Source organism: Fukomys damarensis, unplaced genomic scaffold, assembly GCF_012274545.1.
Source record: "Fukomys damarensis isolate Sample0158 unplaced genomic scaffold, DMR_v1.0_HiC HiC_scaffold_39, whole genome shotgun sequence".
NCBI lineage: Eukaryota > Metazoa > Chordata > Mammalia > Rodentia > Bathyergidae > Fukomys > Fukomys damarensis.
Window position 1 is genome coordinate 84,802,770 of NW_022900951.1, and position 23,563 is coordinate 84,826,332.

The 23,563-nt window shown below is 35.6% G+C and overlaps 2 protein-coding genes across 4 annotated transcripts in view; one reads left to right on the plus strand and one right to left on the minus strand.

The window, feature by feature from the left end:
- Col4a6 (collagen type IV alpha 6 chain) overlaps window positions 1-4,563 on the minus strand; it is a 359,207-nt gene extending 354,644 nt beyond the window's left edge. Inside the window, exons 1-2 of the mRNA XM_010603052.2 lie at window positions 4,307-4,563; window positions 4,060-4,111 (exon numbers count right to left, since the gene is read on the minus strand). Coding sequence (XP_010601354.1) covers window positions 4,060-4,111; window positions 4,307-4,317 — 63 coding nt within the window. The 5' untranslated portion in view covers window positions 4,318-4,563. The remainder of the gene's footprint in view (window positions 1-4,059; window positions 4,112-4,306) is intronic.
- Window positions 4,564-5,867: 1,304 nt separating this feature from the next.
- Window positions 5,868-23,563, plus strand: part of LOC104847582 (collagen alpha-5(IV) chain) — a 267,506-nt gene continuing 249,810 nt past the window's right edge. For 2 of the 3 annotated variants that reach the window (XM_010603053.1, XM_010603055.1), the window contains exons 1-2: window positions 5,868-5,946; window positions 6,046-6,286. In XM_010603053.1, the coding sequence (XP_010601355.1) occupies window positions 6,206-6,286 (81 nt within the window). In that variant the 5' untranslated portion in view covers window positions 5,868-5,946; window positions 6,046-6,205. The remainder of the gene's footprint in view (window positions 5,947-6,045; window positions 6,287-23,563) is intronic. The other variant, XM_033760324.1, reaches the window with a different exon arrangement.

Sequence of the window (23,563 nt, forward strand, 5' to 3'; positions counted from 1 at the left end):
TAGAAACACAGTTTTGGAGCTCAAAAGGGTTAGAGATATAAGTTTGATAGTGATCAACCCATGTATAGTAGGCACAGTTAAAATCATTCAGGAAAGAAGGTGGTAAAGGATGAAATGATGGCAAAAGTCATTGCTTTAGGACCACGAAGTCAGGAAGACTGTAAACTTTGTGACAAGAAAGACCATGTTTAACTTGTCTGTTGTAACTAGGGATTAGTACACTACATGAAATACAATGGGTACTCAATAAATATTTGTTGAATCAATAAAGTTTTAATAAATAAATATTCATAAAAGTATAAAGGGAACCATTGAGCTATATTCAATGTCCTGAAAATCAAGGATGTTTAAGGGAGGGTAGGGGAATGGGGAAAAGAATAAGAACCAAAATATACCATGTAAAGGTACAAATTCCCAATGATGAGTGTCATCATATTGTATACCTAAAATGTTCCAATAAATTTAATGAATATTAAAAAAGGGGAAAAAAGATCCTGAATGATTGGAAAATGCCAAATAGCACAATAAAGAAATCAGGCAGAATGGAACCTGCAAAGAATCCAGTCATTAATGCAGCCACTAGTAGCTTGAAAGAGTGCAATCATGGTGTAGATTCAATCTATACTGTAACAGGTTAAAGGGTAAATGATTGTTGAAGAAGATCTGACAATGCAATGACCAGAAATTTGGCAGTAATGTCTTCGAAGGGTTGAGCATTACTAAAGTAAATGAAGCTATATTTAAACTTTTTTTTCTATTTTGTTTGTATTTGTCTACTGGTTTGTTTTGGTTTTTGAGACAGGATCTCACTATATAGTTCAGGCCAACCTGAAACTCGCAGTATAGCGCAGGCTGGCCTCAAATGCCCAATCCTCCAGCCTCATCTAACAGAGTGCTGGGATTATAGGCTGTGCCATCATGCCCAGCCAGGGTTTTGCTTGGTTTTGATTTTGAATTTGTTATTATAATGGGGATTTCAATATTATTTGTAAAAGAAAAAAGGAAACCTGAGAGACGGAACAGATTAAAGAAGATAAAAGAGAAGTAGATGATTGTTCCTGGTTAATTTTTCCATCACAATTTTCTTTTGTGCATGCTTATCATGTCTTCAATTTACATTTAGTTAGGCTTGAAAATAAGTTAAAGCCCTATAAACTGCCTCACTGGTATATTCAGTTGGCCGATAGCAACTAGATAATTTAATATAGCCTAGAGCTTTCTTAATATTTCTTTCTATATGTATATGTCTTATCTATACAGTATAGGACAAGTTAGTACTCTAAGTATAGTGGTAAAATTATGGAATTATCAATACAATTCAAATAGGAAATAAATAATATGTATTGATAATTCAAGCCAAGCACTTTATTCTTATTTTAATAAGATAATTAGGGCAATAGCATACTTTGCTCCTGTGATCTTGGTGTCAGTGCTCATAGAATATATGGGCATATTCTCCAAAGACTCTATACTTGTGCCTAAAAACTCAAAGATTGTTGGCAGTTGGAGTCAACATAAGTCCTTTCTTACCTGAAACAACCAGAGAGAATGACAATTTACTGTAAAAACCAACTGCCTAAACCTGGGGTTCTTTTTTATGCCAGGGATTATTTTGGCTGTGTAGTAAAGACTATTGTCTTCTTCTTAGAGTAATGTTCTTGGGCTGGGCAGATAGCTCTGTGGTTGAGTGTATGCTTAGGTATGTGCAAAGCCCTGGACTTAATCTTCAGGACAGCAAAAGTAATTTTCTTAAATGCATACAGAATTACAATGGAAACCAGTTACACTGAAATACAGTTATCAAAATACCTAATAAATTTGACATGGTAGCATTTCTTTAATATGTACCAAGATACTCTCTATTCTTATCTTAAAATATTTATACTTTGCCTGTTAATAATATATTCTCATCCAATGCATTATCTATGTACATAGTCATTTGATGATTTACTTGATGGTGTACTCATATATCTGATCAGTATTCTTGTCATCTCAAGATAGATATCCTATGCTTCCATAAACATAAATATATATTATATATTTTAATTTTATGGTTATCTGATATAAGATATTTATTAGCAGGCAAAACAGAAGATTAATTTAGCAATTCCTAGAGACACATTCCCCAAACAAGTGAGTAATTCTTTTGATCTTTAAAGTAAGAAGGGATTTTCTCTATCTTTGAAACCCTTTAACATGATATTCAAACATGGTCATTCACACTGACTTAGCAGATGACATTGTGAAACAACAAAACAATGTGTAGAACCCACACACCAAAGCATTGCTTGATTTTGGAGACTCACATTATAATACCTGGGAAAACTGAAAACATCATCCTTCACCATATGAAGGGATTCAATAATTAGGAAGTCTTCAGCTCTCTAGAATGACCTGTGGTGCTTTTCCCAAAAGTGTAATGAATAAGATCAGGCAGAGTAAAAAATAAAGGTTTTTCTGGAAGACATTTTCTGCCTAATCATGATGTATTTACAAGTGGCAAGATTCCTGGACAAACTATTAACTAAACAAAACTTGGCACTTTCAATAAATTTAGTATCTGAGGAGGAAAAAATGGAAACAAAGTTTTTGTAAATAGGAAGAGGTGGAGGGGTAGAAGTGAAGGAAGGGGAATGGAGAAAAAACAATAATTTTGATATATCACATACAGGTAAAAATTTCCAATGATGAATGTGATCATAATGTATACCTAAAATGTACCAATAAACTTAATGAATAAAAAAAATAAATATAGTATTGAGCCTCAAGATAATACATAAATAGTATATTGGAAGTGTCACATGGCGAAATGCAGAGCCTTACATCAGTGTTTCTGCTTTCATCAATCTAGAGTTGATGTTCTGAATTGAGATTTCTCAAGATTTTAGAATTTCAAGTTTTCTGGAATTATCCTTTCCTCATAAGAGAAACCATTTCACCTCATTCTGATATTTTCTTAAAGATATCATATGCCAAGATACAGTAACGTATTTTTTCATAAATGTATTGGGTGATTTTATTAAGTTGAATTAAGTATGGTCCTGAAAATAACACTTTAAAATATTAAAAAATAGAGCAAATTAGTTAAAATTATCAAAACCCACAAGTTAAACATTTGGAATATATATTATGGGTCATCTACATAGTATATAAGTGATATATTAAATAATATTATTAAGAATTTTTAATATAACAATGGCATAGCAGTCAATAGTTGTACAACTTCATATTTGAACTCAGCCGTTACCTTTATCTCTGCTAGCATATTTACCCAATGCAACTGGAAAATTGCACCATCTCTGATTATTTGCATCACTCCACCTTTGTGAAATTAACCTAGTAATTTCATTGACGACTGCTCTACTTTCTGGAATCCATTAAACTTTTCTTCAACCAGATACCTAAAGAAATTCCTTTGCCCACAGTCTCTAGATGTTTTGATGGATGATATCAAAACAGCCTATTAAATGTCAACTCTTAGAATTTTTTTGTCTGTCCTAAACACTTTAATTTTCTGATGTTGCAGAAAACCAGAAAAAGGAAACATCGGGTAGAAACCGAACAACACCTCGTGGTATCAGTTAATTCCTAGTACTGTCAAAGGGCTTCCAAGCAAAATATTAAGTTTAATTCCCTTAATCTTTGTGACATTTTCAAGTTCCACTCTGTTGCTATCCTTTCACTCTCAAAGTTGTGTGCCAATTCATTCTTGTAGACTAAAGAAAATTAAGTTTCTTTTGCTTCGCAGATTGATGCAGAAGAAGGCGTCAGATATCATTTTAAGTCATTAAGAATAGGCTAAAAAATGTGTACATTTTGTGTCTTCTACTTTTATTTTCCCAACCTGTTAAGAAGTCTTAGGACAGGAAGATGGTTGGGTCTCATAGGCATTAGCTAACATTGTGCTTGCTACTCCTCTCCAAGAATGCTATTAACTCCCATTAGAAAGGAGAGTCCGTTTTGGGGTGCAACTCTGTAACCCCCTAACACACACACAAGAGGTGGGGAAGGGGAGGCAGCCAAAAAAGCAGGAGGGAAAGCGGTCAGGAGAAAACTCACCGCTTCTGCCAGTTCCTCCGCCAGGCACAAGGAAAGCAGGAGCAGCCACAACCTGAAAGGAGATGGAGGGTGAGTAATACAGGCTTTTTTGGGTTTCAGGGTCCTGTGTCTGCTGGTAGCCACCCAAACTCTTTTGATGCCTGCTCCCACATTTTTGCAGTGACAGGAGTATAAATATCATCCCGGCCTGCAAAGTAGCCCGAAGTAGGAAAGTGGAGAACTGGAGGTCAGTGCAGCAACAGCTCACCCAGGGTGCATGCTTGCTGCTCCTCCGGAGCTGGGTCCTGGGAGACTGCTAAGCTACTCCGCGGCGCTTGCTCATCGGGGGGGCTCGCTGATACTATGCGGCTGCTTTCTTATTTAGAACAGGGTTAAGGGGTGAAGCTGCTCAGTTTAGAAGCAACTAAAATCAACTTTTAGATAAGAACTACCCCAAAGAGAGACGCTCGGCGGTGCTCACTACAACTTGCAGCACTCAAGAATAGTTCCAGGCTCCTGGAGAGAAAGGAATGGAGGGGAAAGGGGCGGGGCCGTCCTCTGTCAATCATCCCCCCTTGGGCAGCTGGTTGTCTTTTTCACTTTCAGCCACCTCTACAAACATTCCCAAATGTCTCCATAACTTCATGCATACGTCTCTAGAGACGTATCCACTAAGACATAAGCAACTGTGCATCATACACGTCCATAAACCACTGTTAAATTAGACAGAGTTAGACATACTACTCCTAGACAGGCCCAAAAGTGCCCATGCACACAGGTCCAAATTCATACAATACTCACAGTAACTGTCTGCTCACCAAGCACTTGGGAAGGGACGGGGGTTTCTGGAGTTGCAAATCTACTTTAAGGTCAGTGGAGCCCAGGGATGAATGAGCCCCCATAACATAGACCCAAATAGTGAAAGTCTCTAAAGTGACTAACACTAGGGACTACCTTAAGAGAAGTATTTAAAATAATTCTTCAGCAAATTCCGGAAAGACCCTCCAAAGTGCCCACATAAATAGTTTCTGGGCCATTTGATACTTTAAAAAATCTACCAGATTGTCAAAGTAATGCCAAATTCAACTACCATAAACTGTATATACATATTTACAATTAAGTGTTATGTTCATTCTGAGGAAAATTGAACCAAAGTTATTAAGCTCTCTGCTGTAAATCCTTCGGTAATGAAACTATAACAGCCAATATTTTAACATTAGTTCAATATAGGAGGTAAATATTATGGCATTCAATGTACCTGACTAAAAAGATGTGATTGTATTACACTCAATAATAACACTCAATCATGTAATTATTGTTAAACTAGAGAATGCTACCAAATCTTACACATGTGGCACACCAAAAAATATTCACATATATATTTTCATCTTCACTTATAAGTATATACTTCCAATATTTTCACATCTTATGCCTGAGTATACGAACTTTGCCCGGCGAGCACTTGGAAGATAGAGAAGACTCTTAGCCCAGAGAGCGGCCACAAAAATTTGTTTCTAATGATTAACAATCAACAGCGGTCCTTTTCTGAGATTCATCCGCTTAAAAAAGTAGTCCCAGCTCAGATCTATTTGTAATTGGTTTAAGGCTCATACGAAGGACAGTGGGACTAAGCAGGGAAAAGTAGTGTCAGTGTAAAGTGCAAAGAAAGAAAAGAAACGCTTCCTGGTTGGGCACCTGGTACTCAGTCCACTAGTCTACAAGTTTCCCTTCTTCAAATAACTGAGCGTCACTCCCTCGCAGGTTGCTGGTGCAAAAGCAGTGGCGGAGTGATACCCAAATTCCCCGGTGCAGGCGGGGAGGGGGCGGGGCGGAGAGAAGAGAGGGAGGAAAGTAGATCTGCAGAAGTTGAGTGAGGAAAAAGTTTGCAACTCTGAACAGAAGGGAAAGGTGCTCCGGGGAGACTGGCTTTGGGGACGGGAGAAAGGAGGGAAGCACAGCCACTTATTTTTCTTTTTCTTCTTTTTTTTCTTCTCCACTCTTAAAAAGCTTCTTTCTCTTCACCCAAGCCGACTGGCACAATTGGAAAACCCGCTGACCCTCTCTGGCTCAAGCTTTCTCCCAATAAATCCTCAAGATTATGTCAATCGGTCAGAGTCAGCCAGGGATTTCGTGCTGGTGCTGAAGGAGCTGGAGGAGCCCGGGAAGAATGAAACTGCGTGGAATCAGCCTGGCAGCCAGCTTGTTCTTACTGGCCCTGAGTGTTTGGGGGCAGCCTGCAGGGGCTGCGGTAAGTCCTCCCCCAGCCCCCATCACCGCACTTTCACGCTCAAATCGCTTCTTGTCCTTTTGCCTCTCTTTATTCTTGGCCTTGGCTAAGGACTTCAAATTTGCTTTCCTTATTTAGGAATATACGTTTTTTACAACGCTGGTAAGGCAAGCCTTCTGAAGCGCAAGGGAGGGTTTAAAATGTTTAAAAACAAGGGCTGCTTGCTTCCCTGAAGCTAGCTCTTCTGGGGCAGGGGCAGGGTGCGGAACCCATTAATTTCTCTCTAGGCTCTGGTGGGTATTTAAAACTTTTCCTTCCCTCCGCCCTCGGGTGTTTCCCTGCCTGCTAACCTTTTCACTACTTGTGCGCAACCCACGCACTCTTTTAATTTTGTCTATAGTTTTATATGTTGGCTCTTCTAAAATTCTGCATCTCTCAAAGTGTTAAACTCCCAGTTAAAATTCTTACCCTTTACTTTTTTCTTAAGCAATGTGGATCTATCTCTCATTTTAGGTCAGTAAAGCTACTGACCTGCTTTCTTTCCCCTTTGACAGCCTTGTTACACAAATGCTAAGGTAACATTCCAGGAAGAATGAGGTAAGGACAGATGGCCTCAGGCTTTAGCTTTTTTTCCTCTTTTTGTTTTAAAGTTATGGGCTTTTTTTTTTTTAATTCACAAAGGCACCTGAACCAATGGAGAGTTTGCCTATCATCTAACAACTAAGCCCATCACCTAATTAAAAGAATTGTGTGTTTTCAAAGGAGAGCAAGCATTCTAAAGGAACAGAACCACTGGGGAGAGTGTACATATGATACTACAGAGCAAAAAGTTCCACTTGGTTTCAAGAATGTAGAATTAAAGCGTCAATATAGCTTCTACAAGGGTATCTTCTACCACCCTGACCTTCTGATGATGAGAGCAGATATAAGGGAATGAGTGGCTTGGTCACAGCTAATGTTCACTAACCTGAAGCCTGTCATCCTTAATTTCACTGAACCTCTAAAGAATAAGTGTGACAAATTATTTAAATGTTACACTTAAGTGATCATAATGGGTGGTTTTAAAAATACTTTAATATGAGATTATGGCTTAGGCCTTCATATGGTTGGGTGACTCAATTGGTTATGTGCAGCTGCTGTGTTATAGCTTAACACTTTTAAGTTAGTTTATTTCACTATTATACTTAACACACCTCAGATCACATTACTGTCTTTCCATCTTTCATCAAGTGTGTACTCAAGAAAACTTTCATATTACTGTAAATCACAACATGATCATGGCAAATATGAATAATATGAAAAACAATGCATATATAATATTTTAATTATGCATGCCTTAATTTTCCTTCACTTAAGTAGATAAATGATGTAAAAGAGCTTTTTTTATGCTCAACATCATTATGGGCTGAAGTTCAGCCAGTCAATAGGGTTACAGACTGCTGAATAAAATCACAATTGTACTGTTGAATAAGACTTGGTACTTACTCCTTATGATTTTTGGCCAAGGGGAAATAATTTTGTGAATGTTTCATTAAATATTTCTTTTTCTCTTTTGAACTCGCTATTAATAAATGTACAGCAGATTTATACTGTACAGGTATATATAACAACAGAACTGTCAATTTATTTTCAGAATGAGATTATTTTAATGATTGACAAAATTTAGGAGCAAGCTTGTTTTCTTGGATTCTTAAAGTAGCAATTGAATTTTCATGAAGTACATTACATTTTTCCTTTTTCTTATATAATTTTAAAGGACATTTTAATAGCATTTTTCTATCAAAATATAGTACCTGTGTTAAAACTAGGAATTTTTCTTGCTTCACACATCAGTAGTCAAGATGAATGTTAATCATCTCAAAAATATGAATGGTATCTGTTTTCCATACCATGCTAGGGAAATTGGTGACCTTACCCAGAGTAAAACCTGATGGTAGTGAGGCTAATAGTTGACTGAAGTAGTCTTATAAGCAGACTTTTATACTGTATCAAAAAGAGCATCGCTACTTAAGTTGCTTTCATTTCCCATGGTTATGTGATTTCTTTATCCTGAACTCATCCCAAATTTGCATATCACAAATATGTGGAAGTATTTTATTTTAGGCAAAATGGTCATTAGATGGAATGAAGTAACCTTTTAAAATGAAAGGTTAGCATAAGATTTTAGCTGCTGTAGGTTGAAAAAGTCATTTCTCGTAAGTGAGTTGGAGTATTTTTATGTAACGATAATTATATTTGTACAGACTCACTGAAATTAGGATATGTAGTTAGATATATGGATATTATGTGAAATTATACTACTTCTATACAAATATTAGTAAGTTGTTTTTTGCCCAGTAGGGTGGACAGATTATTCTAATAAAAATGGATTCTGTACCTTGTGATCAGTAGCAAGAATTCATCATGGACAAGAGTGTGATTTGCTGTATTTTGATAATGGATATGGAACTCAGGACCTTGAGTTTGCAAAGCAGGTGTGGAGCCACTAAGCTAAATCCCTAGCCCCTTAATTGTTCTTCTATGAAGTGTACTGCTTCAAAGGAAGAATTTGTCATCATTGTGTTAATTATCATCACAGTTTCTGTTTCGTTTATTATGTGCCTGGCATTGTGCTGCTAGTATAGTGACATATGTTGTTTTTTTTATTCTCTGTATGTGTGTGTGTGGTACTGGAGGGGGGGTCGAACCCTGGGCCTCATGCACACTAATCAATTACTTTTCCCCCTCTTCATAACTGATGTATGAGGTACATACTGTTATTTCCATTTTACAGATGAGAAAACTAAAAATCATAGAGATTGTTTAGTGTATTAGCAATAAGTTATAGAGATGGAAAATTTGAATTCAATCAATTTGATTCAAGATTCTTTGCCTTTACCAACTGTCCTGTAGTGCCTCCTTTTTATGTGATCTATAGAGATTTCTTTAAGGTTCATTGTTTGGATCACTGCATCTATTTTTTTTTGTTGTTTTTTTACACACAGGATGCAATAGAAATAATGAAGGTTACCTCTCTTGCCAATTTTAAAAGCAGCATAGCATAATGGAAAGAGCTTTGGACTTAAAAAGATTAGAATTCGATCTCTGTATTTGTGTCTGTTTAGAGTGGAGTAACTTAAAAGAATCTAAAACCAGCTGCTGCAGCAGACTGTATGATTTTATGCATGCACTATATATAAAAAGTTAGATTTGCAAGGAATGGTGGCTGTCCCCTGTAATCACAGAACTCTGAGAAGCTGAGGCAGGAGGATGTAAGTTTGAGAACAGCCTGGGCAACGTAGTGACTTAATGAGATCCTGTCTCTAAATAAAAAAATTAAGAAAGAGCTGGGGATGTAGCTCAGTGCAAAAGACCTGGGTTCAATCCCATGTACAATAGGAAAAGTCAGCTTTTTGAGAGACAGAGATTTGCCTTATGATTCATTTAATTACTCAGTTTGTGCGTAGTTTCCAGTATGCTGAACTTTTCAGCAACATGTCTATTGTGAACAAGCAAGGTATGTGTGTATGATGGCACATTTTTGACTGAAATGCTCAATATATTTTTGTATTTTTATTGGTTTACCTACTCCTCCATAGTTTTGTGTATCTTTAGCCTTGTTCCCATTTATGTACCAGTAAATATCTGTCCTGGTACTGTATAAGTGTGTATGTTTTTTCTTGTGTTTTTATTTGGCTGTTGATTTCTATACATGAAAGACGTAAGACTCTATCTTGAGTTAGCCTGGATAACTTGGTTAAGATAATATCTGCAGTGTTTTTCTGCTATAAAGTCATTATTTCTCACCTCTGTCTTTATATATTGAGCAGGTCTTTCAAGACTTTGCAGGGCAATATTTTGAGACAATGCAAATAATCTGTTTCTCATACTTTTGCTCACTAATTTTAGCATCTATTGATGATTCTGGGTTGAATATTATAGTAAAATTTCCCAAATTGCATTCTTAATTCTTAAAATCTGTATTAACTAATTGAATTTTACTATATAACTTTTCCTTTTTCCTGTTAATTTTTAATTTATCTATTTATATTTATCTATTGACCTGTTTATAGCAGTAGCGAGTTAATTAATATTTGTTTTATTATATGGTTTATAATTAATTATGCTCTTTTTACATTTTTTTGAGGGCTGAAATTACTTCAGATTTGACTACTAGACATTCCTTCATATTAGCTTCAATGTACTTTCAAGGTGTTTCTATCATTTTTTAAAATTTTGTTGAGACAGGATCTCAGTATGTAATCTAGGCTGGCCTTGAACTTGCTCTATGGCTTAGGCTGGCCTCAAAGTTTTTATCCTGCTCCCAAGAGCTGGGACTACAGGTACTTGCCACCTTTTCTGGTTGTGTTCCCATTATTGTAGCACATTCTCTTATTTTCTGGTACCACACAATGCTCTAAGCTCATTTCTACTTTCCATGCTCCAATCCTGGAATGAGCCATTTCTCCAAAGAGTTTTGATTGATTTTATTAAGGAATGGTATTTGGAAACCAAGATCTGAGTGCCATTGTGATGTTATGGCTTCTAGTTCTTCTCAGCAGACTGAACTAGGATATATCTCCACTTCTTTATCAATTTTTTAGAATGTCTATCCGTTTACCTATCAGACTACAAATTCATAACAATACCTCTGACTGTAGTGCATACCACTAAATAAACACGTATCTTTCATGTAGTGGGATCTTGCTATTTTTTGATATCTCTCCTCAGACAAAATTTCATGGGTTTGTAGAGGTCTTATTCAGCGCGTTTAAGAGCTTTTCCTCTGGAGTCAGATCAGAATCTGACTTTCTACAAGGTAATGAGCTCTGAGCCTTAATTTCTTCATTGGAAGGGAGGGCAATGATACCAATCTCAGAGATCATTTTGAGGATAAAATGAGGCTGTAAGCAAAACATTTTATAAGAGTAACATTTAATTATTATTACAAACTATTTGTCACCTATTTGCTTTTATTTTGTGGTACTGGGGATCAAACCATGGGCCTGTCACATGCCAGGCAAGTGCTCCACCATTCAGCTACTACCAAGCGCTTGCCATTTCTTTTCTTTTGTGTGTGTGTACTCACTGGGGATTAAGTCGAGGACCTCGCACATGCTGTACACCCTAGCCCCTTGACTTGCCATTTCTTGCTACATTAATTCTCTACCTGATTTTGAAGGTTAGTTGTGATCTTCCCACTTGTCCAACCTTTTTCAATACATTATACAGCCGGTGAGCTTCCCTACAATTCTTCTAGTACTACATACATATTGTATTTTTTCATCTTAATTAGAATACTATGGATCCAAGTCTTTGCTCAGTTCCAACATAATGTTTACATTTATTGAACAGATATTTATTCAGCAAATCCTAATTACTCAATAATTGTATGTATATTTTTGTTTCTACTCTTATGAATGTAAACTATCCACAAAATCATTTTGTGCTAGACACTTATGGATAAAACTAAATAAGAATGGATCCTTCCCTTCAGGAAGTTTATACACTAGTAAGAATAGATTTTAAAAATCCCATGAAACTTTCCCTTGCTGTTATATCAGTTGCACCTTTATTTCAACATTTGTAGTATTTAACCCTTCCTAGTTTAGTATCTACATGTATTTGATTTTACATTTTATTTCCTGGAACTTTATCTGTTCTCCTTATAGACTAATTAAAAGCAATAAGTATGTGTATATTGTTTGTTCATTTAACAAATTTACATAGTGATTTTGTCTAATTATAAGAAATACATGCTCAATGTTGATAAATTAGAGTTTCTAAAAGTATAGTGAAGAAAATAAAAATCCATCCATTATTTTACCAGTATCCCAGAAATAATGTCTGTTATTGTTTTGATGATTCTTTTTCCCTATATATTAATTTTTTAAAAAATAATTGGTTAAAATAAAAAATAAGTTGAAATATCTAAATTTTAACTTTTGAAGCATTTCCTCATGTTATTAAAATTCTTTAATACTATTTTCATATTATTATTTGTATAATTTATATTTATATGCATCAAATTTTACCTATTAAATTTGGAGAATATACTTTAAAATTCAAGATTTTTAGGTGTTGTAATAAATGCTTCTTTGAACTTTCTTATTTTATGTTTTTAATTTTTTAAAATCACCCCTTCATGGGGGATTAGTGGACTTCCTGCGTCCTTCCCTCCCTCCCTTCACTCCATGGTGGGGATTGAACCCAGGCCTTTACACAGTCTACCATTGAGCTATATTCCCAGGCCTGTACCACATTTTCTATCTCAGTTCATCCATTATGCACATTTGGTTGTTCCCATTTCTTGGCTATTGTGTCTAGCACTACAGTGAAAATGGGAATACAGATGTCTCTTCAACATGCTGATTTTATTTCTTTTGAATATATAATCAGGAGTGAGACTGCTGGATCATATGGTAGCTCTATCTTTTATTCTTTGAGGAACGTCCATCCTTTGTTCCATAAAAACTGCACAAAATTGCATTCCACCACTGTGTGCAAATATTTTTCCCTTTTTTCCATATCATAGTCATCACTTTTTATCTTTAGTATTTTTGTAATAGCCATCCTTACTGGGATGACATGATATCTCATTGTGGTGGATTTGATTCGCTTTTCTCTGATGATGAGTGATTTTGAGTGGGTTTCATATACCTGTTGGTCATTCGTGTGTTTTCTTTTGAGAAACGTCTATTTAGATTTGTTGCATATTTTTTAATTCAGTTGTTTTTGTGCTCTTGAGTTTTTAGAGTCATTTTGTATTCTAGATATTTGTCCCCTATCTTCATTCTGTTGGTCGTTTCCTTTGCTATGCAGAAGCTTTTTAGTTTCATATAATCTCATTTCTCTCTTTTTACCTTTGTTTCCTGGGCTTTTTGAGGTCTTGTCCAAAAAATCTTTTCCCACTATTCCCACTTTTATGTACAAGGAATGAGAGTCCTGTAGGGGTTAAATATCTTGCCAATGGTCATTCGGTAAATAAGTGATTGGGCCAAGATTTGAAACAAGGCAGTATGGGCTACAACTGCTTATGAGATTTTCTTCCTCAGTCTCTACTTTCATGCATGATACAAGTTAGAGAAAAATAAAGTTATGATGAAAAATTGAACAATTCCCACAGAACCTCTCATGACTCTTTCCTCTAACTAGTCACATGTTTTGGCCTATGTTTAAGTAACTCACTCTTATAGCTACTTCGGCAATTTTTCCACAAGGGCCTAAAGTTTAATTTTGTAAATTATGCATCCCCTTACTTTTTCTCCCTGGATGGAAGATGGAGCCTACCTACCCTGAATGCCTCTTCCACTGACCTCTTTCTATCTACATGGCAAGGTGGGGGCCAGGGGCATAACATACTTGCAATTGTCTGACAATCCCTGTCTCCCTAGAGGGTTTTTTGAATGTAAGTCCTTCTGTCTTTCTTTCCCATTGCCTTTTTCAACCTCTGCACTGTAGCTTGTTACCATGTTTACACTTAAATAATTGTGCCTTTGCTTAGTACTGTCCCTTGCATTCATCTCACTTTAGTGACACTAGAAATTACCAGTTTGCGATGATAATACCTCAGCCTTCATCTCCTCTTTTTAGGAAATCAAACTTTAAGTACATATGAAGCAAGAAGTTCCCTATCCATTTTGTTTTTCCTTGCATTTCCTCAATACCTAAGTGACTTTATTGCCTGCTTTTTAGCCTTGTAACATGTGCAATTCAAATGTGTTCTTCTGCAAAATCACAAACTGTCATGCATTATGACTTTTCCAGGTGGCAGTTGAACAGGGGAACTTTACGCTTTTGAATGATAGGAATCTGCTCTTGCCAAATTACTTTCCAGAATGGCTTACTAATTATACTCCTATCAGTAAAGTAAAAGAGAGCCTATGAGACGATATTAATAATTTTTTTTCCTATCTACTGCTGTGACTATGGAATTGACGCTCGATTGATTGCCAGTTGGCTGGCTGATTTGATCCTATTCTCTAATGATTTTCTGTTTAAAATGTAATTATTCCATCATCTCGTCCCTTCTGACAATACCAATCATGGAACGAAAGTCGTTTTTGAAAATATATTCTTGATAAGTAACTTTATAAATAAATGTCCCAGACATTTGTCTAAATCTTTATTATAAAGATTTGTTTTTAATAGCAGTAATTCCTGAGTTTTTTTTTTGATGAGTTATCGTTAGTGTGATATCAGACACATAGGCTCTGTTCATTTTAACAAACCAGATTCTCATTTTATGCATCAATGCTTGAATGTATTTGCCTTCATAATCTTTCCATATCCAACTGTCCATTATTCCTTTAGCAACTTCTGCTGGCCTTTAAGCAAAAAGAGTCTGTGATGGCATTTGCTACTCTATTGAAATGGGAACCTTAAATCCCTTGTTATTTGCTAATTAAAGACAACCAAATCAAATTATATAAATAAAACAAACTTTTGTTAAATTTAATTTTTTAGTACTGAGGATTGAACCCAGGACTTTCACATTGAGCCACAGATCTTAAGATGTTTCATTGTCCAAGCTGGGCTTAAACTTGTGATCTTCTGTCTCACCCTACCAAAGTGCTGGGATTGCAGGAATACAGTTAAATTTAATTTTTTACGGAATCAGATGCAAACATTAGATTTATTCCTTAATTTATAAAGAGACCAAAACACTGTTCATGAACAAGTGCTGATCTGGTTAATAGAATGGTATTTTTGACCATGTGTAATAAAATAAGACCGAGAAATCCTTTTAAGCATATGTATGATGTTATAATTCAATGAAATAATAATATTTCTATATGTAAGAGGAGAGTCTGGAATTTGCTCCTAGATTTGTTTTTCACTTTTCTTGGTTGGGTTGTTGTGTTCTTTTTAGACAAGGTATCTCTAAGTTGCTAAACTGACCAGGAGTCTGGGCTGGAACTTGTGATCCCCTTGACTTTCCCAGAGTGCTGGGATTACAGGCCTGTACCACCTCACCTGGTTCAGAATTTCTAATAGTATCCATGACATTGAGAACTGAAGGCAATCTGGAAGTTTGGAGGTGGTCTTACCAGTGGAACATTACTGAAGACTACTGTATTTTGTATTTCTGACCCTCTGGGAGGGGAGGTCCCTCTCTGTCATACTCTTGCAATCTAATTGATACAATAAAATGTTTCTGTGTTTGGAGAAAAGGCATACTAATTTGCATTTATATCAGATTGCTTCCTGTTGAATGTGGCAGAAAACATAAAATTGTCTTAATGAATAAAAATATTAGCTCACATAACATAAAGAAGTAGGTATATTGTCTCCAAGTTAATTAACTCAGCCGAATAATGACATCGTTAAGGATTCAGGATTTTTCATTTTTCTGCTCTTTAGACTGTGCCTATTGCATTGATTAAAAGAATACTATCTTGCATGCTCACAATATGGCTGCTGTAATTCTAGGGATCATATATAGTTACCATATTTAGCAGAAGAAGTGTATGAGTTGTTTATGTGTATGCCTTTTACCAGCAATGAAAACAGTCTCAGGAGTTTCATACCTGTGTATCGGTTCGAATTGTGTTATATGTGTGCTTACACTCCAGTATATTTGGTTAATGAAATAAGATCATGCAGGTAAAGTTAAATCAGTCACTTACACAACCATTTCTGCCAAAGCACATGGTTGCCTAGAAAAGTTAAAAGGTGGTAAAATCTGAGTAAAATCAAGGAAGAAATAGTTCGTGTTCTACAAAAAAGAAAATATTTGTATGAAATTTATATATTCGTTATATTTGTTAAATATCAAAAATTAGTCTAAGGAAATTAATTTTTAGTGCATGTTTTAATGCAGAATAGTGATGTTTATTTGGGGAATTGGTACGTGCACATGACATATCTTGGTCATTTTCAATTCCTTTACTTCCTCTCCTCTTCTTCCCCTCTTCCTCATTCACTTCCCCATTTCTAAGAGCCTGCCTTCTAGTTTCCTATCAGTACTTATTTATTTATATTTTAGGTTTCTCATATAAGAGAAAACATGTGATATTTAACTTTCTGAGGCTGGTTTACTTTAACACAATAGTTTCCAGTGCCATCTATTTTCCTGCCAGTAACATGATTTCATTCTTCTTTATGATTGAATAATATCCTGTTATATATATCACATTCATTCGTTTGCAGGCATCTAGGCTGTTTCCACAGTTTATCTTTGTGAATTGTGGAACCTATAAATGCTGTCTTTAATTCTTTGGGGAATTTACTAAGAAATGGTACAGTGGGATGAATGATATACAGATTTGAACTGATAGTAGCTAAAAGTTACTGGTAGAGTGTTCCAAATCGCCCCAGTAATTGTATTTTTTATAGTCCTCAGGGCAGAACAATCCAATGTTACATAGGAATGTTGTGTTTGTCAGCTTTCTGTCACTATGGCAAAATGTTTGACAAAAATAATTTAAAGAGACAGGTGTGGTGGCACAAGCCTACAATCCCAGCTATCTGGAAGGCTGAGACAGGGGGACCTCAAATTCAAAATCAGTCAGGGCAGTTTAATAATTACCTGTCTAAAGGTTTTCAGAAAGGTGAGGCTGTAGATGTGACTCATTCTGAAGGCCCTTTGTTCAATCCTCAGTACTTAAAAGGAAAAAAATTACAGGAGGAAAGTTTTATTTTGGCTCATGTGTTCAAAAGTTTAAATCCAAGATCAGCTGACTCCACTTTCAGGTCTTAGTGAAGCAGAAACATCACGGCAGAGGCAATCATGGAGAAAAATTGTCATGGCATGGTGGCCAGGAAAGGTGAGAAAGAGAAACAGGGACGGAGCCAGCACCAATAAGAGCCTGTTGGATGGTGCCCTGATATGTGCGTCTCCCCTTTCAGTTTTATGTCCCACATGCCAATTATCTGTGGTAAAACCCTCAGGTACTCAGTAGTATGCTTTACTGATAGATTAGGGGTTTCTCAATCCAATGAAGTTGAGAATTAAGATTAGGCATTGTATTTTCAATGTAGCATTAATTTTATTAGATCTCAACCCTTAAGGGCATATCCTCAGCCCTGCTTTAAATTTTTATTTTGAGACAGGTTCTTACTAAGTTGCCCAGGCTGGCTGTGAATTTACAGTCCCCTTACTTCAGCCACCTGAGTACAAGGGACTACAGGCACATTCCACTGTGCTTGATGTGTGCACATCTTTTAAACATTATGTATGACAAACTTGGAATTATAAAGTACTTTCATGATTTGAAGTAAGATGGATGTTTCTAGAGAAAGCACTTGAGCAGTGATTTGAGGTGCAGACTGAACTGATATTTTTCATGAAACATATTTTTTACTTGAAAGAACAATTGAGACAAAACAAACTTGTTTAGACTTGGGTATTTGACAGATACATTTTCAAAAATGAACAAAGTGCATCTATTTTAAGGTAAAATGCTCAGTTTTTGTTTCCAATGAAAAGTTTGAACTTTTCAAGTGAGAATTAGAATTTTGGAAACTTCAATTTGCCACTATCAGTGACAGCTTCTCAAATCTTACAGTTTTGTAATGAGATTGAGAATTATATTAATGTTTATGTGTCTATATTTTTATTTTAATAAAAATTATTAATTAGTTTTCATAAAAATATATGTTAACCTGTTGAGGGGTCATTGGTACTTTAAAATGAATGAATAAAAATTATGCTTTTAAATATTACTCTTTTAATTTATAATTGTTTTCTCGTGGTTTGGTGGGGTGGTAACCAGGGCCTTCTACATGCTCTATCTTTGAGTTTCACTCCTAGCTCCCAGTTTTATTTTTATATCATACATGTTGATAGATATAAGAAATATAAATAATAGGTCTTGTAGTCTTTAGTATTTTTTAAGAGTAGCAGTCTTGAAACCAAAAAGTATGAAAGTTCTCTACAGAGATCAACTCCATCAACCTAAGCACTGATGTGATTGATGAAAGACACAGCTAGTGAACTGCAGAGGCAGAAATGGAAACTATTTTTTTAGAATCCTGTTCCAGTTTTTTTTTCAGTGTGCCACGTTGATTTAGAAATTGGTGAGCTTGTAATATGATTTTGTATTTTTATTCATCTTGGTAGTTGCCTAACCAATACAAAACAAAGTGGGAATGCCACATTTTTTTCATGGTACTTGTTTGCAGTAGCACATGCCATTTACACTCATCTTGGGGAGTGGGTACATATGAATAATGCAACTTGTTTCTTTTTTTAATCCCTTCCTCCTCTCCCTTTCTCTTCCTCTAATTTCTCTTTCCCCATTTTCATTCTTGTTGATATTATTAATCTTAGATCCTTTTATTTTATTTAATGTTTAAATCTTTTGAGATTATTAGCTTCATGTACATGACATACCTTTATTCTGCTTATTTCTCTTTTCCTTCTTCCTCAGCCCTCTACCTTGATCTCTTGGACCTCTTCTCATTTGCTTGAGATCCATCCTCTTATCTCTTTATATCCATCCTTTATTATTCTTTCTGTTTGTACTTTGCCTTACTCAAATGAGAGCTAACATATGCTATTTAAGCTTGTTTGACTGGTTTATTTTACTCAATAGTGTATTTTCCAGGTACTTCCATTTTTCCACAAATGTCTCAAATTTATCCTTCTTCCTAGCTAGGTAATATTCCCTTGTGTATAGACACCACAGATTATACTTACTTTTCTTACCAGCTTTAATTCAATTGTCATGTCATAAACATTGTTTATTCCCATTTTTATTGGAAGGAATTGAAAAAAACATTCTTGCTTTACAAAACATAGCAAAGATAACACTAATTGTAGTTGTTTTAAAGTACTAAACAAAATGAAATTACAATCCTTGTATATTTACATTCGTCACATTGTGTAGACTAATTTCTTGAATATAGTTGCCTCTCAATCTTTAGTTGATAAATAAATGTTGAACTTGAGGGAAAAAATAGATGAATTTGGAAAGCAACAAGAGGCAAGACCTAGAGTCAATGGATTAAATTATAAGAACTCTTTATAACAATTTTCCAGAGACTTATCTGGTTATAGGAGTACCTCATTACTAAAAGTGCTCAAATAGAAGGTAAATGCCACTTTTCAGTAGTACTCATGAGTTTTCTTTTAACTCTAACATTCAATTGTTCTGGCTGTTAGAAGGAAAATTCCCTTTTGCGGTTGAGGAGGAGAGTTTAAGACAGGTTCTCACTATGGTTCAGGTTGGCCTCAAACTCACAATCTTCCTGCTTCAGCCTAAGTGCTGGAGTTACAGACATGTGCTACAATGCCTGGCAGGAGGAAAATTTGTATTGAGTTCAAATCTTCTTCTGTAATTTTAAAGAATGTTGAAGTATAATTGAAAAACAAAATAGTACAGATATTTTAGGTGTATAGTGTTTGTTGTGACATATGTATACATCTGTGAAAACACTTCCCCACACTCAAGATAGTAATTTAAATTTAATTTAAAGTAATTTAATTTTCTAGAGGTTTATATGAATTGAATCATATTTTCAGTCTACAGCAATACCACCCTGAATGCGCCCAATCTCGTCTGAATCATATTTTCACGCCCTCCACTCTTTCCTATTTACAGACTTTGTTTCCTTTTTTCCTTTTCTCATATTTTTCTTTTCCCTTATTTCCTTTCCCCTACCCTGCCCACGTCCCCTACTCCTTTAGCCCTTTACTTCCTATTTCACATTATCAGTTATACAATTTGAACCTTATTTGATAGATTACAGCAGTTTTACAACCATCTTATAGGTCAATTTAGTAGTAAATGAAATCTGAATGTTATTTTTTTCAGTCTATGATCCCTGCATATTTCTCCATTAATTTAGAAATTCAACTACCCCTAATCACAGAGGTTGTGTACATAATTTGTTAAATCTCTTCTTACCCACATGATTTTTTCTATATATGTGGTATCATTTAATAAAATGTTCTACCTTGCTGTGCCAGTTAATCTTAATTGTCAACTTGATGAGGTTAAGAGACTCCGGGTGAGGTGATTGGATCATGGGGATGCTACACATACTAGTGGGTTAATGCACTCCTATATAAAATGTTAGGAAGTGTGACCCAGTTGGAGGAGGTGAGTCACTGGAGGTGTGTCTTTGAAAGCTATATTTCTCATGGACGTTCTTTACCTGTTATCTGCTTTGGGCTGCCAGGAGTGAGCAGTTTTGCTGTGCCATTCTTTTCCACTGTAATATTTCTGCATGGCGCCAGCTTATCATGAACTGAAACTGCTGAATCTGGGAGCCAAAATAAACTTCTTTTTTAAGTGTGGATAGCAGGTATTTTATTGCAGCAGCAGGAAAGCTGACCAATACAAAAATAATCAGTGTCAGGAAAGTGGATTTATTACTATAACTACTTGACCATGTTGTTTAGAAGCCCTTGAAACTGGTTTGCAGGAAAAGTTTAGAAAAGTTTGGAGAAGTAGGCTACAGGAAGTCTAAAATGCTATAAGTAGATCCTGATGGGAGATTCTAGACAGGGCTGAGAGGACCAGAATTCTGATGCGAATGAAAACGAAAAAGGACAAGCTCATGAGATTTCATATGAGACTAGGAACTCTGGTGGGGCTTGGCCTAGAATCCATGTATGTTATACTTTAGTAAAAATTTATCTACATTTTGTCCATGTCCTAAGATATTGTGAGAGGCTGAATTTAAAGGTAGAGGACTAATTGGCCTGGCAGAGAAATTTCAAGGATTCTCAGTGTTCAGGTCGTAGCATAAGTATCTCAGGCTGCTTTTAGACAAATTCATAGTGAAAATTTGGAAGAAAAAGGAAGATTTGAAAAACTTAAATTTTATCCAGGAAAGAAATACATGTAAAGTATTTTCAAAGGAAATTTGGTTGGTGAAGAGTTTAGCAAAGTAAAAAAAGACAAGTACTTTGAACTAGGACAAGAAAGGTGCTTTGATGTCATTTGAGGAATAAGCAAGACCTCATCCATTACTGGCTTGAGTGCAAAAAGCATAAACCATTAACTTGAGATGAAATACCCTGGGACACCTACTGGAGAAGGACCACCTAGGAATTTGCTTCCCTGGTACTCATTTCAATGTTCTCATTCATCCGGGCAGTTAGAGGCTGCTGCAGCTATGATCCAAGAAGGCCTGATTGCTCTTCAAGTTGGTGGAAGACCTGAGATTGTCTATATGATGCTGGATTTTCAGGCATGCAGGATGTAAGGGTTGTGGCATCATGAACTTTTCCAATCAGATTTCAAAAGAAGGCCTGAGACCAGGCAATATACCTTTTAAAGGGTGCTACATGAAGCTGTAAGGATATCGCTGAAGGTGCAGTGGAGACCCCGCAAAGTTGGAGATGCCAGGAACGTGGAACATCTGCTGAGAAAAGATGAAGGTAGAGAGGAGAAGCAGCCCAAGAGTGAGAGGGCCATGTGGGCCACTAATAGGAAGGCCATATGGTTAAGGTTAACCAAACCCTCCTGCATTCATATTTTATCACTGTATGTCCTCATGTTGGATATAGAGCTAGAGGACGTAATGTATGCTCAACTAGTTTTTTGTCTTGCTTTGGGTCCTATTTTTTCTATTTCCTTATTCCCCCCTTTTTTTAAAGGGACTGTTTCCCCTGTTCCATTTTATCTCGGGAATATGTAACTTGTGTTAGATTTTTACCATAGTTCACAACTAAGCATTTGCTTTGAGTCTCAGAGGAGACTCTTCAGTTGGACTTTTGAGCAGTGGTGGAACTTTTGAGATTTTGGTGAAGGGAATATTGGATTTTTTATTATACCCGGGCTAGTTACATTATGTTAGGCAGACTTTTGACTTTGTTCATTGTGTTCATTTGGAAATCAAGTATCTCTTAAGGAGATTTGATTAGGTGCCAAGATGACAAGGGGAAGATTTGTTCTGGTTAATCTTGTCAATTTGATGGGGTAAGGAGACATGTAGTGAGGTGATTGAATCATGGGAGCACTGTACTCCCTAGTGGCTCAATCTACTGATGTTCACAGCTGAATGTGATGTTAGGAGTTGGGTGGGTCATGGGGGTTATGCCTTTGGAAGGCATATCTTTTGCAATTGTCATCCTGTGCACTGCTTCCTGACAGCCATAAAGGAAGTGAGCAGCTGCTTTTCTTTCTTTTTTTTTTTTTTTTTTTTTTTTTTGGTAAACTTGTTTAAAAAGTTTTCAAAGTCAAATGACCACCATGATATTCCTGCGTTGGAGCCAGCTGGCAAAAGACTGAAACTTCTAAAATTGTGAGCCAAAATAAACCTCTCCTTCTTTAAACTGTGGATGTCAATTATTTTGTCCTAACAATGATAAAGCTGACCAATATATTTACTAAAGGCCCAAAGTGATGTGGCCCAGTTACTGCAGACTAAAATCTCTAAAATCTTGTGTCCATAGATTTTGTCAAGCACTTTGTCACAGAAGCTGAAAGTTGTCTAAAATAGACAGGTAGAGGAAAAAGAATAGGAGCTGAAAAGTATGAAATAGTGAGTAAAAAGTGCCTTCAAGGTTTTTTTTTTTCTCCACTCTTTTAATGGGAAACATTTGTGGACAAATCTTTTTTTTTTATTTTATTTTTTGACAAATCTTTGTGTAGACATATGTTTTGATTTTTTCAGGGATACATATCAAAGAAAAAAATTGCTGGGTAATCTTGTCTATTTTTAATTTTCAAGAAACTTCAAATTTTTTTCAAAAAGATTGTACCAATGTACATTCTACCAATATATGAAAGTGGTAGTTGATCCTTAGCTTTACTTGCATTTGCTGTTGTCACTGTTTATAATTTTGGCCATTTTGATGAGTGAGTATTACTATCTTTTTATAGTTTTCCCATAGTAACCTTTAAATTCATAGTCAACAAAATTCACTGTTTTTGATGTTGTCTGACTTCTGAGAAAAGTATATGTGATAACGACCAAGATTCAGAATAGTTCATTCATCTCAAAATATTTGCTCATGTTTCCCTTTCATAATTAGGCCTTTCATCTACTCACAGTTCCTAACAACCACTCATCTATTTTCTGTGTTTATTTTACTGTTTTTATAAATGTGATTAAATAAATTGTCCTGTATGAGGCCTTTTCAGTCTAGCTTTTTCCTTTTAGCATTATACATATAAGATTCATCCATGTTGTGTGTATGAGTATGCCATTTAAAAATTTGTTTTCTTTTAATTAAGTCGTAAAAGCTCTATGAATTCTAGATATATCTCTGCCTCATATACACATGTGATATAGGATGTTCTTCCATATGATGACTTTTGCGTTTGCTTCTTAACTATGATTGTTTTGAGAATAAAATTTAATTTTGACACAGACTACTTTGACTTTTTATGATTATGGTTTTCTGTGTCCTTTATAAGA